The 18,422-nt window shown below is 43.8% G+C and overlaps 1 protein-coding gene across 3 annotated transcripts in view; it reads left to right on the forward strand.

Moving 5' to 3' along the window:
- The window catches only part of CFAP54 (cilia and flagella associated protein 54), a 526,588-nt gene that overhangs the window by 381,918 nt on the left and 126,248 nt on the right, over window positions 1-18,422 (forward strand). For all 3 annotated transcript variants that reach the window (XM_073651573.1, XM_073651574.1, XM_073651575.1), the window contains one exon: window positions 9,708-9,924. In XM_073651573.1, coding sequence (XP_073507674.1) covers window positions 9,708-9,924 — 217 coding nt within the window. The remainder of the gene's footprint in view (window positions 1-9,707; window positions 9,925-18,422) is intronic.

Raw genomic sequence — 18,422 nt, forward strand, 5'->3', positions numbered from 1 at the left:
CACAGGGTCCATCTCAAAGCCCTCGCTGGAGACAATGTAGCCCAAAAAACTAATTTTCTGCACAGCGAACTCACATTTCTCAGGCTTAGCAAAGAGTGAATTATCACTCAATAACTGCAAAACTTCATATACACTCTGCCAATGGGACTCTAGATCTGGTGAATAAATCAAAATGTCATCCAAATACACAACCACATTCTTCCCAATCAAAGGTCTCAGGATGTCATTAATAAGGTTCTGAAAAAATGCAGGTGCATTGGTAAGACCAAAAGACATCACCAGATTCTCAAAATGACCTACCGGAGTGTTAAAAGCAGTTTTCCATTCATCACCCTCCTTCACTCGTAACAAATTGTATGTCCCCCGGAGATCAATTTTAGAGAACCACTTGGCCCCCACTAACTGGTTAAACAAGTCAGGAATTAACGACAATGGGTAGGAATTGCGTGCGGTAATCTTATTAATTTCACAAAAATCCAGATATGAACATAAACCCCCATCCTTTTTTTTAACAAAGAAAAATCCAACCGCCACAGGCGACTTAGAAGGTCTAAAGTGACCAGCAGCCAGGCTAGTCTGTATATATTCCTCCAAGGTCTTTCTTTCAGGGACAGTCAGATTAAACAAGTGACTCTTGGGAAGAGTAGCTCCCGGGACAAACTCAATGGCGCAATCATAATCCCTATGAGGAGGTAAAACTTGCGACTCCTCCGAAAAAACCCTCCAAAAATCTTGAATAGGTGCAGGTAATTCCCCTTTTTCCACCGCCGCAATGTGACCATTACGACATTTATCATAGCACTTCGGACTCCAAGACTTAATCACATTAGTAGACCAGTCTAGTAAAGGATTGTGCAGTTTTAACCAAGGCAATCCTAGAACAACCGGGTAAATTATCTAAAACAACCAAGTCCAAAATTTCTTGGTGAACTCCATTGATAGTGAGGGGAAATGCAGCAACCTTGTCAGTAATACATTTCAAGGGAGTGTTATCAATTGCAATCACAGAAATAGGTGATGACAAAGGTTTGGATTTCAATTTAAGGTTTTCCAAAAACCCTTTATCAATCACATTAAGTGTAGAACCACAATCCACAAATGCCTGGAATCAAATCTCCCTGCAAAGTAGTACTCCCAGAAAAAAATACTCCTGCAGAGCGTAAACAAGCTATACGGACGTAACTGACCTTTTTTTTTTTTCTTTACTTAAACGAAGCTCACAATACTTAATCAAATGGTCAGCTTTACCACAATAAAGACACAATCCCTCGGCGAACCTCCGGTCTCTTTCCTGAGAGCGGAGTGACATCGCCCCAACCTCGGTTCTCCGCCGTCTGAGCAGATTTTCTGGGGACTAGGAACTGACATTACAGGAGTCTTTACCTCATTCTGCCTGCACCTCAGCCTCCTGTCCACACGAACAGCTAATTGCATGGCATCCTGCAAAGTCTCAGGTGCAGGGAATGCAATTAGCAGATCCTTAACCCTTTCACTCAGACCAGCAAGAAATAAACATTTCAGCGCAGGATCATTCCATTTAACTTCTGAGGCCCATCTCCTGAAGTGTGTGCAATAATTTTCAACATCACTGATCCCTGATTCAAATGCCTGAGTTCTGCCTCAGCAGAAGAGATTCGATCAGGATCGTCATATAATAGCCCCATAGCAGAAAAAAATTCTTCAACAGACCTTAAACATGGATCATTAGGTTGGAGAGAAAAGGCCCACCCCTGTGGTTCATTGCGCAAAAGTGACATAATAAAACCAATGCGCTGTGATTCATTCCCAGAGGTCCTTGGTCTCAAATGAAAATATAACAAACAAGCATTTTTAAAGGAAAAAAAATTTGTCCTACCTTAGGTTCGACAAAATGCGCTCCAGAACAGCTACTCACGTGTTGCTGAAGCTCCGCCACCTCTAGAGACAATCCCTGCAGGCGTTGAGCCAAATCCTGGACGGAAACCATACTGATCCCCGAACTTCTTTCCTTTTAGATTTTTGGGCTGGACTTACTGTTATGATCTGCAACAAGAACTAAGGAAAGATAGGGGAAGGCTGTCCCTACAGTAAAACTAAGCTGAATCCCTACGATGTAGCGGGCTGCCTGTTCCTAGCGAACAGACCCGCCTTAGTCCTCGGCTAGTCTGAACGAAAATTTATAGCATAAAGGGAGGGGTCCCTAAAAGAACTAAGGACTGGGACAAAAATGGGACACGTCCTAAACAGAGAAGTAGTTGCAGAACACAAAAAGACAAACTGACAAAAGGTACTAGAGGTCCCAAAAGGACCAAGCAAACTGACAGAGAAAGGCACTGAAGCACCTGGCTAGAGAAACAGTCAAAAACTGAAGTCCAGCACAGCCAAAAGGGCGGAGCTGGAATATAAAGGCAGATGGTCACGTGACCGCAAAACACAAGATGGAAAAAACAAACAGGAGGGTTCTAACAGATGCCCCTGTTCATACTATGCCTATCCTGCCTGCAGTATCAACTGTCCACCCAGAGAGGGACCACAAGCATGTCCCGTGAAGGTCAACGGTTGGCAGGTAACGGGACTGCTAGACTCCGCGAGTCTGGTGACCCTTGTGAGGGCCACACTTCCTCTCCAACTGATCCCAGGAAAAAGGGTTGGCGTACGGTGCATTCATGGGGATGCTAAGGAGTACCCCATGGCCAGAGTGGACATTGAAACAGCCCACGATACTGAGTCCCACGAGGTCAGTGTCGTCCAGGATTTGTTACACCCCATTATTATAGGCCGGGACTTATGTTTGTTTTGGGATCTGTGGGAGAAGGGTTCAGAGTTCAATGGCTCGGTTAAGAAACCAGTTAACCCTGAAGAGGTATCACCACACCCAGAGTTAGATGGGTTTCCCTTTTGTGTTCTTGTGGGGGATGAGGACATAGTGTCCCCTGAGTCTGACATTCCGGAGTTAGGGGTGACCGTCGAGAATTTGGGGTCTGCCCAACATAGGGACCTAACTCTGAAGGTCATAAATTGGATTGCCCAGGAACCGGTGGCTGACACAAGATTTCACTATTTTATGATGAGGGGTGAGTTGTTGTATCGTGTTACGAAAGTGAGGTATGAGCTTGTGGAACAATTATTGGTGCCGGGGCCATATAGACGGATGGTGTTGGATATGACCCATTCACATATCTTGGGAGGACATCTGGGAGTGGAAAAAATGCAGAAACGGATTGTGCAGAGGTTCTATTGGCCCGGATGTCACCGGGAAATATTAAAGAATTGCAGTTCCTGCCCTACATGCCAGTTAACCGCCCCCACCTCTCACTTTCAAAGTCCCCTCGTGCCATTGCCCATCATTGAAGTACCATTTGAGAGAATTGCTATGGACTTGGTCGGTCGCTTGGTTAAATCTGTGCGTGGGCATCAATATATATTGGTAATCTTGGACTATGCCACCAGCTATCCTGAAGCGATCCCTCTGAGAAACTCCTCCCCCAAAAGTATAGCTTGCGTGTTAGTCCATGTGTTCTCCTGGACAGGGTTACCAAGGGAGATCCTGACCGACCAGGGAACACCCTTTATGAGTAAGGTGATGAGGGAGTTGTGTAAGGTCCTGCAAATCTCCCAACTGAGAACATCAGTATACCATCCGCAGACAGATGGCTTCGTGGAAATGTTCAACAAAACTCTGAAGAGTATGCTGAGGAAGGTCATAGAAAAGGACGGCAGAAACTGGGACTGTCTCCTGCCGTATCTGTTGTTTTTCGATCCGAGAGCTTCCACAGGCCTCTACTGGGTTCTTGCTATTTGAACTCCTGTATGGCCGACATCCGCAGAGGCTCCTGGATGTAGCAAAGGAAACCTGAGAAGCCAAGGTCACGCCCCACAGGAGCGTCATCGAGCACATCGCCATGATTCAAGAGAGGATTGCGAAGGTGATGCCCATCGTAAAAGAACATCTCCTCCAGGCACAAGAGGCGCAGACCAGGGTCTACAGGCGGTCAATCCTGGTGACAGAGTCCTCTTACTGATTCCTACCATGGAAAGTAAGTTCTTGGCCAAGTGGCAAGGACCATATGAGGTGGTAGAAAAGGTTGGTGAAGTGAATTATAAGATTCATCAACCAGGACGAAGTAAGCCATACCAGATCTACCACTTCAATCTCATCAAGTCGTGGCAGGACAGAGAGGCTGTTGAAGCTCCGTGCTTGCTGGTTAAACCAGAAGGCGAGGTTGAAGTAGTCGCAATAGTGGAGACACTGACGAAGGCCCAAAAACAGTTCTCTGAATTGCCGGGGTGCACAAAGGTCATAGAACACGAGGTTCTGATGGAGCCACATGTGCGGGTTAACTTGAAGCCCTATTGGATTCCTGAGGCACGACGAGAGTTGATCTGCAAAGGAGTGAGTTGTATGCTGAAACTCGGGGTCATCGAGGAATCTAAGAGCGGTTGGTCGAGCCTGATTGTCCTAGTCCCAAAACCCGATGGCGAATGGAGATTCTGCAATGACTATCGGAAGTTGAATGAGGTCTCCAAATTCGACGCATATCCTATGCCACGTGTCGATAAGCTGACTGAGAGACTTGACCAACAGTACATAACCACCTTGGATTTGACAAAGGGATATTGGCAGATCCCCATGTCACAGGGAGCCGAGGATAAGACTGCGTTTTGTACGCCGGACTGATGCTTTTAGTATATCCGGATGTCGTTTGGACTGCAGGGGGCCCTTGCCACCTTCCAGAGAGCCATGGGTCGAATCCTTGTGCCGAGACCGCTGTCAAAGAAGCAAGTTAGAGCCTTTCTGGGAATCATGGGATACTACAGGAGGTTCATCTCAAACTTCGCCATGATGGCCGCACCCCTGACTGACCTCCTTAAGGAGATGAAATCAGCCATGGCCAAGTGGACGGCAGAGGCGGAGATGACCTTTCAAGAAATGAAAGTGGCTCTGTGTAGGCAACTGGTTCTGGTTGCTCCCGACTTCAATAAAGAGTTTATACTCCAAATAGACGCCTCAGATGTCGGATTAGGATCAGTCTTTTCCCAGGATATACACGGGGAGGAGCACCTTGTTCTCTACCTGAGTAGGAAGCTGTCCTCATGCGAGAAAAATTATTCGGTCACAGAGAAGGAGTGCTTGGCCATAAAGTGGGCAGTGGACACGCTACGGTACTATCTGTTGGGGCGAAACTTTGGATTGGTATCCGACCATGCCCCAATTAGATGGATAAGGGAGAAAAAAGGAAAAACCGCTACGGTCACCCCCTGGTTTTTAGCTTTACAGGATTTCAACTTCCATGTAGAACATAGAGCAGGGAAGCTACATGGTAATGCTGATGCCCTCTCGAGAATCCCCTGTCTGGTAGTAGAAGGTGACAAGTCCCACGGCTTTAGGCAGAGGGGAGAGGTATGTACGGTTGTTAATGGACACAGTTGATGGGAGGTATGTATCACAGAGATTGCTGTCCTCTGTGATGTAACCCGGAATGTTGCTCTGGTGCGCGTAAGCATTAAGAGGACTGTTGGTGCTCCTGGGACCGGGTTACGCGTAGTTTGAGAGATGGGTGGGTATTGCTACCTACATACCTCACCTCTGGGTGTGGTTAAGATATAATATGGAGGCCGTTGTTTGGCACATGGTCTGTGTGTTTGGAGGGAGAAGGCCTCCTGTGTGTTGTGGTCTCCCGACTGAGCCAGTGGACTGAAAGCTACCCAGCCTTTGTACCCACAGGACTGGTTAACCAGAGACTTTGGCTTAATGCTCACCTGTCAGCAGGATTGTGCTTAGTAAACTACTTACACTGTCAGGTGGGTGCCATTAAACTAAATAAAATGATACCTTTGATGATGAAATCAGTCCAGTGGTTCTCTTATAATCTTTCTTTTCTGTTCTGCCATAATGATATGCTTGTACTTCGGGGCGGGACTTTAGGGAGGAGCTGTAGCTGGTGCTCTCATTATGTAGTCCTATCTCTTGCCTCTAACAGGTCACTCTGCATTCAGTGAACTGCCTACTATTTTAAATATTGCGTTTGTAATTTTTCTGCCAATTTAAAATTTACATCCCCCAAAATGTCCGCCGAAGCCCGCACATGCGCAGTAACATCTTTCAGTTGTTGAGAGATGCTACTGTGCATGCGCGGGCGCCATTTTGCTTTTGGAAAAATAATTTGGGTGCAGCAATATGGCGCGGCGCTTGCGCAGTAGCATCTCTCGGCAATCGAGAAATGCTACTGCACAAGCGCAGGCGGTGGGGGCCCATATTGCTGCATGCAAGTTTCTTTTTCCTGTAGCAAAATGGCACGTGCGCAGTAGCATCTCTCTGCAGTCGAGAAATGCTACCTCGCAAGCGCAGGCGGCGAGGGCCCATATTGCTGCAGGCAAGTTTCTTTTTCCTGTAGCAAAATGGCGCACGCGCGTGCGCAGTAGCATCAGCAAGCGATTGTCACGTAAGGTGTGGGAAAGACTAGTGCAACACAGAGGGAAAGGGAGCCCAGACACTAGGGAAAGGGAGGAGTGGAGGCCTCCTAGTCCGGTCTAGTGTCACCCTGTCTCAACTACTGTCCCTATAATGGCTCTTCAACAATCGCCGCACGCGTGCCTCGCCCTGACTTTCCTTGGCGTATGGCTAAGGCTAGGGAAGGAAGGAGCTGAGCACTAGTCGATCTCTACTAAACTCTATAGACAACAAGGGTAGACAAACAGGGGAATTGCTTAGCTTTAGACGACTCAAAACAAATGCACACACGGCCTCAAGCTCCAGAGAGGACGAAGTACTGCTCTTGCTAAGCCTCACAAGTAGTAATGAATATCGTCGGCACCTCCCTCTCAGACACACCAGTTATTTATACACCCAGGCCAGGGAAGGGGGGTAGCCGCTGGGTCCTAGAGATAGCCGGCCTCTAGGAAGATGTTTGTAATGCCAAATGTAGAGATCTCCTGCAACCAACTGCAGGGCGACTGTCTGTCACCTCTCACACACCCGTGACAGCGATAGATGCTACTGCGCATGTGCGAGTGCCATTTTGCTACAGGAAAAAGAAACTTGCCTGCAGCAATATGGCCGCCGGCGCTTGCGCAGTAGCATTTCTCGATTGCCGAGAGATGCTACTGCGCATGCGCGACGCCATATTGCTGCACCCAAATTCTCTTTCCAAAAGCAAAACCCGACGCTCGTGCGCAGTAGCATCTCTCGGCAACCAAAAAATGCTACTGCGCAGGCTTCGATGGCTATTTTTGGGATGTAAATTTATTTCAAATTGGCAAAGAAATTACAAAGGCAATATTTAAAATAGTAGGCAGGTCACTGAAAGCACAGTGACCTGGCAGAGGCCAGAGGCATACATAATGACAGCACCAGTTACAGCCCATACCTAAAGTCCCGCACCAGAGCACGAGCATATTATTATGGCAGAACTGAAGGTAAACATTATAAAAGAACCACTGGACAAATTTAGTCATCAAAGGTATCATTTTACTCAGTGTAACGGCTCCCACCTGGCAGTGTATGTGGTTTACTAAGCACAATCCTGCTGACAGGTGCGCTTTAAGGAATCTTTACTGTTTTTTTCCTGAACTATAGGCTGTTTGTATTTCTTTTTGCTTTTGCCGGGTTTATGACGGAATAAACCGACATGGACATTTAAAGGAACATGCATCCTGTTTGCCTCGCACCTGAGTGAGTAGAACCCCCACAGTGTAAAGAGAGTTATCTCCATCTTCCTCAATGTTTATTTGTTTTCTAGTTGGGAACAGACAATCTCTGTGCACTGCTATAAAGCTGTCAAACTGACAGAAGTTGGGAGGATGAAGCTGGAAATCTCCTTGCCCATCACAACGTGGCTTATAACATATTTCTTCACATATGCGGTTTCAGTTAAGACATAGATCTCGGGAGCTTTATGTCTTCAGTCTGCAGCTCATACTGACAAATAACGATGCATTTTATCTCATGTTTGGAGAACACCTTCTTTAGTACCATCTTAATAATTTATTTTTTATTTTTATTCATTTTACTTACTTGTATAGTGCCATTAATTCCACAGTGCTTTACAGACATTATTGGCATTGGGGCTCACAGTTAGATTCCCCATCAGTATGTGTTTGGAGTGTGGGAGCAAACTAAAGAATCCAGAGAAAACCAACGCAAGCAGAGGGAGAACGTACAAACTCCTTGCAGATGTTGTCCTTGGTGGGATTTGTTCCCAGTACTGCAAAGCAACAGTGCTAACCACTGAGCCACTCTGCTGCCATTTTGCAATGGATCTGTAAAAAAAAGACTTATGGCTTACTTGTTTTTAACATACCCTTTAATTTTAGTAGAGTTTGATCGACTAGTGCATGCTGCAATGTTTTACATGGGGATTGTCAGTCCATCTGTAAAACCTGTGACAGAGTCACTGGTGTTATGTGCGAGGGGAGGTATGTGTCACTGTGGCTTCTAACCTGTGTGAACTGAACCTACAACTTTTCTCCAGCATGTTATATGTTGGGGGTTAATTCACCTAAAAAGGGTGTGGTTTTGTGTGAATGGCATAGAGATGGGTGGGAAGTCATTCACTCTACCTCCCTCAGGGTATGGCTGAGCGAGGTTAAATGCTCAGTCACTATTTTTTTTCGGTGGTTGTGTGTCTGGAGAGGCAGGGTCTCCAGACTGGAAAACTATAGCTCAGGAGGAGCTGAAGGCTGTGCTACAACTTGTGTGGGCGAACACCACTCCCCTATGGACTATGCTATCGTTTATTGGACTCTGCTATCGTTTATCTTTTATTTCACTGTTATGCCAGGAAGGCCGTGTTTATTTTACTGAATCTGCAGAGCTTTATGTCGTACATTAAATCTGCAGAGGAAACCGTGTCCTGAGTCTACTTCTGAAAGCAGCCGAGTGAGTCGTCTTACCACAAACCATTCATCTGACCTACCCCATTACCCTGCATTTTTTCAGTGTGCTGTCTGTATGTCCCCTATTTGCATACATACAACACACGGAAGTATAATCTGCTGGTCTGAACGAGCCCTTACGGGAATATGGGATTTATTGGATTTTTATTGCATTATAAACATCCTCTAAAGTGTCATATTTAACTTTGCTTACTGCTTTTAGCGATCACTGAAACTGTCTTTTTTTGCTGTGCCGGTTGAAACTTGCTTAGTATTAATAATGTATACAAGTAAACATTGGATCAGTGCACAGCGTACAAATGTACATTAGGCTGTTTTAGCAAAACGAAAATTCCAGATCTCCGCTATTCATGCTTTCCTAACGTTCCTTATTATATATTATTAAATGTTATCCTAATTTGTCTATTTTTTCTTCATTTACATTTTAAGTATGCTATTGTGTAACTAGAAAAAGGGGTATTTTTCTCAAAAAGAATGTTTTACCCTCTATTTTTAAGTAAAGTCTGCTGTCATGACTAGGTATACCCCTGTGGTTTAGCTACTAAAGGAAGAAAAGTCAGAACTGTTCCTTACAGCAATAGCTTGATACTTGCTCCACTAAAGGTGCAGTTCTTGTCCCTAAGGCTTCTTTAATTGAAGAACCATATTCTGCTACGAAACAGTCTAGTTCACAAAATATCAACCAAAAGAATGTAATAGGATAGAATGCTAATGATAAAATATGTTACATATTTCATATTATAGGAATAGCCATTAATTGAATCGAAATTCTATGTAGACAATAGTGGTAATCTTCTTTATTCTGCATGTTCTGTAAACTCTTAAAATTACAGGCACTAGATGAAATTCTCTACAGAAAACCCAGTCCTTGTCTGCTGTCTGTGTGTGATCAAGCAACCATGAATAAGCTGGTACTGGCTAAAACATATTTCATCCTAAAACTGTCTTCGACGATTAATGCCATCCCTGAGATAGAGAAGGAGCCTGGATATTATGTGACTGGGGACAGAACAAAGCCTCAAAGTAAAAATCGGGAACCAACCTTGTCAGGTAACAAAACCCACTGAAATAGCTACATTCACTTTAAAGTGTTGCCAAGTATATGCCACTATCATTGCTTTATATTGATACTAATTGTTCACGTGACTTAAAAAGTAAATGACTGGTCTTTTATCCTAAAGATAAAACCAATTCCTTCTTGGAATTAAAGAAGCACTCTCATCCAAATTTTTATCCTCTTAATATATTAAAGTCATCATATTATATAGCACTGTGTACTTACAATTGCTCATTTTGCCTTTCTACCCAGTAAGTTATTCTCTTTTTCTTGCTCTGGGTAGAAACAGGAAGTCTATTTTCCCTGCATTTATCATTCCCCTCTTCAACTCCTGACCCAGTTGCTCTGCTCCCCCTGTCAGGGACTTTTGAAGAGACACATGAGTCATACAAGGAAAACAGACTTCCTGTCTCTACATAGAACTTAGAAAGATTCAGCTAGACAGTTTTTAATCATGTGAAGTCATAGACCTAATGGAAAAGAGACGGATTAGCTGGGTAGAAAGGAAAAATGAGCAATTGTAAGTACACAGTGCTATATAATATGATGACTGCAATATATTAAGAGGATGCAAATTTTGATGGGAGGAGTGCTTCTTTAAACTGACAAATCTATATTTTGTTCCTAGATATAGCTTTACATTTTAATAAGATCAATTAGGCCTCATTTTCCCCATCCAAAAAGCCAACAAACTGTCCTTTCATCAATTCATTTAGCCACATTTCCAAGAGATCTGTGTCTGAGTGAAACTTCATTCATCTCTAATTGTAGATAACTATATAATTATAAATCAAGACTGGAATTTTTCACACCGGTCTTGATGAAAGGGCATGTTGGGGTGAAACACTCCTGATTCATTAAGAATATGCTATATGCTTCTCAATGAATCAGGAGCATCTGACGAGTGATGTGCAAATCGCCACAAAATTTACTCAAGTCGTGGACTGGAGTAAGATCCCTGTCGTAAGGAACAACACGGCTCATCATGAATTAGACGCTTTCTTAATTGCTTTGATTTTTAATTCAAATAAAAGGAGGCAGCACTCCAATGCCCGCCATTCAAGTAGAAAAACGGACCTTCTTTATTCACCCATAGTGTAAATGTGAAATTTAGGCTCCAAAACCAACACTAATCCTTACTCAAGTGCTGCTTTTTTCTTTGGATTGTAATTGTCCTGATGCTTGCACCCTCATTTTTAATATACAATTTCTGCTGTAATTCTATTTTTTTACTATATCTTCAAGATAGAATCTCAGTTTGTTGAAAAGGTTTCCCAAATAGTAAATAGCACTGAAATGATGTGGGATCATACAAAAAACATCTTTTTAATAAGATTCTCTTCTGGCATTTGCACTGTATGAACGTTAAAAACTTACTACTCCTCTATATGCTCTTGTTTGGAATTTGGCTGCCAGTCCAGTTTGGTGGTCACACATGCACAGTAATATCAGCCCCTCATTGCCTTCCAGGGCTTCTGTGCAAATGCAAGTACGGCTATTAGATTTTCTATGCAGACATAGGATCATGTATTCACAGTAGAATTTATGGTAGTGTAACTTCCATGTACAACCTGCCAACACTTCATGATATTATAAGCACATCAAAAGCTCAAAATGTTAGTAAATTATGCTTTAATCAGACATTGTTGCCTCTCTTTCATACATTATTTTTTATTTCCTCTTGAAGCTGATGTTTGGCATAATGAGAGTTATTTTAAATGCTTATTCTAAATTTGTTTAACCTTTCTTCCCATGTAATATTAGCAATATTCCATGTAACATATGGTTAGAAGTATTGTTGACAGAGCCTTAGTGAATAACCTCACATTTATCAACTTTGAGTTTTATCTCCCCCATAATTGCAGAACCTGCAGTAAATCTGTTGTTGTTACAGTGTTATGTAGATGAAAATATGGTTTAAAGGGAATCTGTAAGTAAGATCAGCCCATCCCCAGACCGCATATATGTGTCACTCAAGGTGAGGGAAGGAATAAGTGTGCAATGACTGGAAGAGTGGGAAGGGAGCCCAACAACTAGGGAAAGGGGCAGTGGAGACCTCTAGGCAGATCTAATATCACCCTGCCTACGCTATCATCCCTATATAGGTTCTGCATCTATCGCCGAGCAAGAACCTAAACCCTGAATGTCTCTAGAGCTAGGCCCTAGATAGGGAGGGGACGGGGTGAGCACTAGTCAGGCCCCACTACAAACTAAAGACAACAAGGTAAACAAACAAGGGGGATATGCTTAGCTTGAACAGACACCAGAGAGATCACGCCAACTGTCCTCCAAGCGCACAAAAGACGAGACTAGCCGGCTGCTAGTACTCCAAGCCTGCATAGAGGTACATAGAAGTATCACCGGCGACTCTCTGGAGAAACTGAGAGTTTTTAACTACCAAGCAAGGGTGTGTCAATCAGCAGCAGAAGGTGGAGGTCGCTGCTCTGTCCTAAAGGGAGAAGGATATAACTATATTACAGAGATGAGAGGATCAAGAAGGCGTCTGCAATGCCAAGCGCAGTGACCTTCTACAGCCGGATCCAGAGTTACTGTCTGTCACACCTGACACACCCGTGACAATATGACGATGCAGATATTTGAAATTTTAATCCACTGACACCTTTATATCTTCTATCTTTTGCTGCATGCCCAAGTAGCATTTTTACTCATATTCAAATGATGCTTTAAGAGCTATGGGTGTGATAGAGCACTTAAATGGGTTTTGCCACAAACAAAAGTTCATTTTAATCAATAGATTTTGGAATAATAATAATAACTTTCACAATTGGATGTGTTTAAATAAAATGTTCCTATGCTGAGATAATCTTATAAATGTGCCCCTGCTGTGTACTGTGTAATGTCTGTGTCTTACTGTACAGGAACATGGTCTGATCATACCGCATCTCCTGGGCAGGGGAGTAAGCAAAAGAATATACAGACAGGACAGAAGGGGATCACATCTGATTCTTTTAGTGAGGTAAAAGAATTTTAAACAATGTTTTATTTCAAAGAAAGAATCCGCTGTGATCCCTCTGCTGTAATGTCTGTATATTTTTTTTCTCCTCCCCTGCCCAGGAGCTGTGGAATGATCAGACCATGTTCCTGCACGGTCAGACACAGACATTACACAGTACACAGCAGGGACACATTTATAAGATTATCTCAGCACAGGAACATTTTATTTAATAACATCCAATTGTGGAAGTTATTATTATTCCAAGATCTATTGATTAAAATTAACTTTTGTTTGTGGGAAAACCCCTTCAAGGAGCCACTGCCTTCCTAGGTTATTTCCCCACCCATCACCAGTCTCTTTAGCTTGATTGATAGCTCAGTATATGACATCTGGCACCAAGCAAAGAAATCAGACTGTGAGCTATCTATTAGACTAAAGAGGTTGGTGCTGGACAGGGAAACCACCAAATGAGACAGTGGCTTGGTAAGTGTTCTGTCATGCCCAGAGCACCTAATGCCTCTTTTGCTTATAAATTAAAATGATAATTATTCAGAATTGCAACAACAGGTAGAAGATGTAAAGGCTTAGATCAATTTACATTTCAAAGACCTATGCTGTTTGGGGAGTTTGATCTTGCTGACTTATTCCCTTTAAATAAGGGAATAATGTGTTTTCAGTAAGAATGTTTATTGCCATCCTTTATACACTATAATTATATCATATTGTACTCAGCTTTATCTTTGAAAGAATTACAGCCCTCTAATTTTTTTCACTCTAATACATCTAGTAATTATGTTATTAGTTCTTTGGTCCATGCTTAGTAACACAATTAAAGCAAAACACACAGGTACTAATTGCACTTTGTACAAACTGATTGTTTTTAATAGTACAGTCACTTTCAGAACTATTCTAAGAAAAGGTCAGAAATATTATGAGAAGCACAGTTTAATTTTACTTTCTTTTAATCTTTAAGATCGTTGGGTTTTATAAAATATTCACATCTTTAAAGATATCTGGTCACCAAGTTAGGACCTTGTAGATCAAATCTTTTTAATGATTTATTTTTGGTTGACTAGCAAGTACAGTTGTGTTAGAGACTCAAAAGCCATTTCTTTCTCCTCCGTGACCATTACTCTTTCAGATCTAAAGCAAAAAGAGTCACAGGGGCAGAGAGATGAGTACTGTGTGCAGCACAATTACCAGGAGTACTATTTTATGTCCACTGATTGGCACTTTAGGGGGCCATTTGTGATCACAGCCACCCTACTCTACAGGAAAACAATATATGCTTTTTCTGACAAACATTGTAATTATAAAATGCAGCAGGCCAAAAAAACTAGGGAATAAAAGTGTGAAATATTTACATGTTTTTAGCTAAAGGGGAAGAAAACATCAAATCGGAAAACCAAGAAATAGTAGATACTATGTTAGTGATATTACATAGCAGAAAGAAGAAAGGAATTAAAGGGGTTTTCTTACTAAATACATTTTGCAGCATTCCACATGACCCAATAGATCCTTAGAATGGTGATTCCAAAGTACCTTTGTGAATACAGTGGTGGTGTTCATGCATGATCACCACTTTATTCACTTCTTTGAAACATTTAGCACTTACGCACTAACTGTGGATAAACGATAGATGTATTGCATTGGAAACACCTTTAGGCTGTGTGCCCACGATGCGTTTTTAATGCGTTTCTGCAGCGTTTTTGCAGCTGCGGAAACGCATTAAAAACGCATGGTAGAAGGGCAGCAATGTTCCCCAATGATAATCCGCATGTGCTGTGCACATGCTGCAGAAATTTCCGCTGCGGATTATCATTGCGGAAAAAAACGCAGCACTACCAATTATTTTGCAGAAATGCTGCGTTTTCGCCGCCATTGACTTGCATTAGAACGCGCCAATTCCGCAAGACTGCATCTGTACTTGCGTAATTGGCGCGTTCTAATGTGTGAATGGTACCCTGGTGTAGAGGAGAGGAGAGTCTCATCCACACCCAGGTACCATTAAAAAATGGACGTCAGAGTCATGTGACGGGTCACGCGACGCTGACGTCGGCAGGTCTTTCAATCCACCGCTGCTGGCACCGAGCGAAGGAAGAAAGCATGGGCCATCGGAGGGTAAGTATATATTTATTTTTTTATTTTTAACCTCTCTCTCGGGTCACACTATATAAATCCATGCTGTTTGCATGGATTTATATAGTGTGACCTAGTTGTCACAAGCACTTTCCAAGTGATGCTAATCACTTGGAAAGCGCTTGTCGATCCGCATACAGAAATGTCAGTGAATAACGCTCCATTTCCGCATGTCCCTGGCAGGAAAACGCATGTACAATCCGCATGCGTTTTTTCTGCCAGGGAGATGCAGAAACGCTCAGGAAAAAATCCTGAGCATTTCTGCATCGTGGGCACATAGCCTTAGGCTGCGTGCCCACTATATGTTTTTCAAGCGTTTTTGCCGCGGAATTTCTGCAGCGAAAGCGCTTAAAAAACGCTTGGTAATACGTGCCCGATGGTCCCCAATGATATGCACATGCTGCGGAAATTTCCGCTGCGGATTAGCATTGCGGAAAAATACGCAGCACTACCATTAATTTTGCGGACACGCAGCGTAATTGCCGCCATTGACTTGCATTGAATCACTTAATATCCGCATGACTACATGTGCACATGCGGATATTAAGCTATTCATTGTACGGATGGTACCTGGGTCTGGGGAAGAGGAGACTCTCCTCCAGACCCGGGTACCATAGTTCCTGTTAAAAAAAGAATTTAAAATAAAAAATAAACATTATACTTACCTTCCGATGTCCCCCGGTCTCCTGTACGCTGCGTCCGGTCTCTTGTACGGCTCGCGATGGTCTAAAAGGACCTGCAGTGACGTCATTTAGTCATGTGACAGGTCACGCATGTTTATTTTTTACCATTTTTATTCTTTCTTTAAACTATTAACTTGGTCACACTATATAAATCCATGCCGGTTGCAAGTTGTCAAGCACTTTTCCAAGTGATGCTAAAATCGCTTGGAAAAGCGCTTGATAACCCGCATGCGAAAATGCATGTGAAGAACACTTGATAAACGCTTCTACCTGGCAGGAAAAACGCATGTAAAATCCGCATGCGTTTTTCCTGCCAGGGAGATGCGGAAAAAATCTGCAGCATTTCTGCATCGTGGGCACTTAGCCTTCATGAAGCACTGCCTTCAAAGTTTTTATCCTCTTTGTAACATACCTGGCAGCGTCCTTGCATGGTGGTCCATCTCCCACTGTGCAAGAGGGCGCACTTGATCTCCTGTCCAGAATGTCTCTCTGGCTTCCCTCCATGCTGTCTGTTTGTGTCTGTTTCTGCTGCTTAAAGGCGGCGCCCGATCACTTCCTGCCTTTTGTACCTGCTGTGGGTCACACCCCTTGTGCGTCCTCAGCCTATTGCTGTCTGTCACTTGGTATATAGCTCGGCAGCTCCCTTCTATCCCTGCCTGAGCATAGTGTTTCCTTCAGTGTGTGCTTGCACTCTGAAGGTGCCAGGTCCCGTCTCTTGTCTCCTGCTTTTTGTATCAGTTCCCGTGTCTGAACTGAGTCCTGTATGTCTCCTGCTTTGCGGTATCAGCTCCCGTGTCTGAACTGTGTCCTGTATGTCTCCTGCTTTGCGGTATCAGCTCCCGTGTCTGAACTGAGTCCTGTATGTCTCCTGCTTTGCGGTATCAGCTCCCGTGTCTGAACTGTGTCCTTTTTGTGTTCTCTGGTCTGTCCTGTCTGAACACGCTCCTTGCCTGTTCGTTCCGCCTTCTAGTGGCCGATTTCCTAGACCCGCTCCTGCGTCTGGTCTGTCCTGTCTGAACACGCTCCTTGCCTGTTCGTTCCGCCTCTCTGGGGGCCGTATTCCCAGACCCGCTCCTGTATCCCTCTGCAGTGTCGGTCTCCTCCGTACACTCAGTTCCAGTCTGAACTCTCTCCTGTCCTTTACCTGTTTTGCCTCTATGTCCGTTCCCTTCCTTTTTCTGCAGAGTCTGAACTCGTACCTAACTCCTGCTTGTTGTCTCTGCAAGTACTGTGTGAGTATCTGGCTCTGTCTTTCCCTTCCTGTCTGTTCCGTGTGAACAGAGCCCTGTCCTCCCTGCTCAGCCTTGTCTGCACTCTAGCTGTGCTTGCCTGTAACCCTCTGCCTGTATTGTTCCTGAGTCCCGGTGTGTACTGGGTCCTATCCCGCCTGTGTTCCTACCTGCTAGTGCCTCCCTGTCTGCACTCTAGCTGTGCTTGCCTTTACCCCCCTGCCTGCATACCCGCCTGCCTGCATACCAGTCGTGCCTGCCTATACCCTCCAGTCTGTGTGCCAGCCTACCAGCCTGTTCCTGTATTCCCCTGTGTGGGTCAACAGCCGTGTCCGGGGTCTGTCCTGGAGTAGCACCTGGTCCCTCTGCTCGGTTCCTCCTTGGTGCACTGGCGTCGTATGCCGTCGTGCGACCCTGGTCGGATCGGGTGAATACTTAGTCACGCCCCTCCAGGCATTCACTCTCCGGCACGGTCCAGTGGAATCACTACCAATCACACGCACACGCCGCTTAGCCCGGGCGTGTGCATAACACTCTTAATATATTTCAGTCATATTATATAGCACTCTGTACTTACAATTGCTCATTTTGCCTTTCAACCCAGCTAATCCTTCTCTTTTCCATTAGGTCTATGACTTCACATGATTAAAAACTGTCTAGCTGAATCCTTCTAAGCGTGGTATTGCCGCTTTCAGAAAAGTCAGATCTATCAAAATATAAAAATAATTAACTCGATCAGTAAACACCGTAAATTAACACAATTGAAGCACGCCAAAATTACATTGTTTTGGTCACTGCAATACCACAAAAAATGCTGTAACAAGCGATCAATTTGTCATCCCGAAATGGTATCAATTAAACCATCATCCGACCCGGCAAAAAATAAGCCATCACACAGCTCCATCGATGTAAAAATGAAAACATTCTGGGTTTCAGAAAATGGCGACATAACTAGTGATGAGCGAGCACTAAAATGCTTGGGTACTCGTTGCTTTGGTCGAGCAAATTGGAGTGCTCATGTCCGAGTAACGAGCCCAATGTAAGTCTATGGGAAGCTCGAGCATTTTTCAGGCGGCTCCCCCCAGCGGTCTGCAGAGGGCCAAAAAATTGCCCAAATCGATGGGAACAGTGCTCAAATGACATGGGAACAGCATGGGGAAGACCCCTGGAATCATTTCTGACTCCCAGGTCACTGATGTCAACAACGTTGTCAGAGGTATTACGCCACTTTTACGGACTCACAATAAAATATGCAAAAATGAAACCAAAATGGATTTTCCTGGGAAATATGTTAAAGAACATCCTTTCCAGGGTAATGACTTGTATATAAGGCAAAATAAATATACAAAAATGCTCCTCTACACCTTGGGCTATGTTCACACGTAGCGTTTTTGATGTGTTTTTGCACTTTTGCATTGCTTTCAACCAAGACAAATGCATTCACTGGGAAATGTAATTTTAACATTGAAAAGACATGGGAACAG

This window comes from Phyllobates terribilis, unplaced genomic scaffold, assembly GCF_046119375.1.
Source record: "Phyllobates terribilis strain yellow unplaced genomic scaffold, ASM4611937v1 Scaffold_11__3_contigs__length_659146591, whole genome shotgun sequence".
NCBI classification, from domain to species: Eukaryota; Metazoa; Chordata; class Amphibia; order Anura; family Dendrobatidae; genus Phyllobates; species Phyllobates terribilis.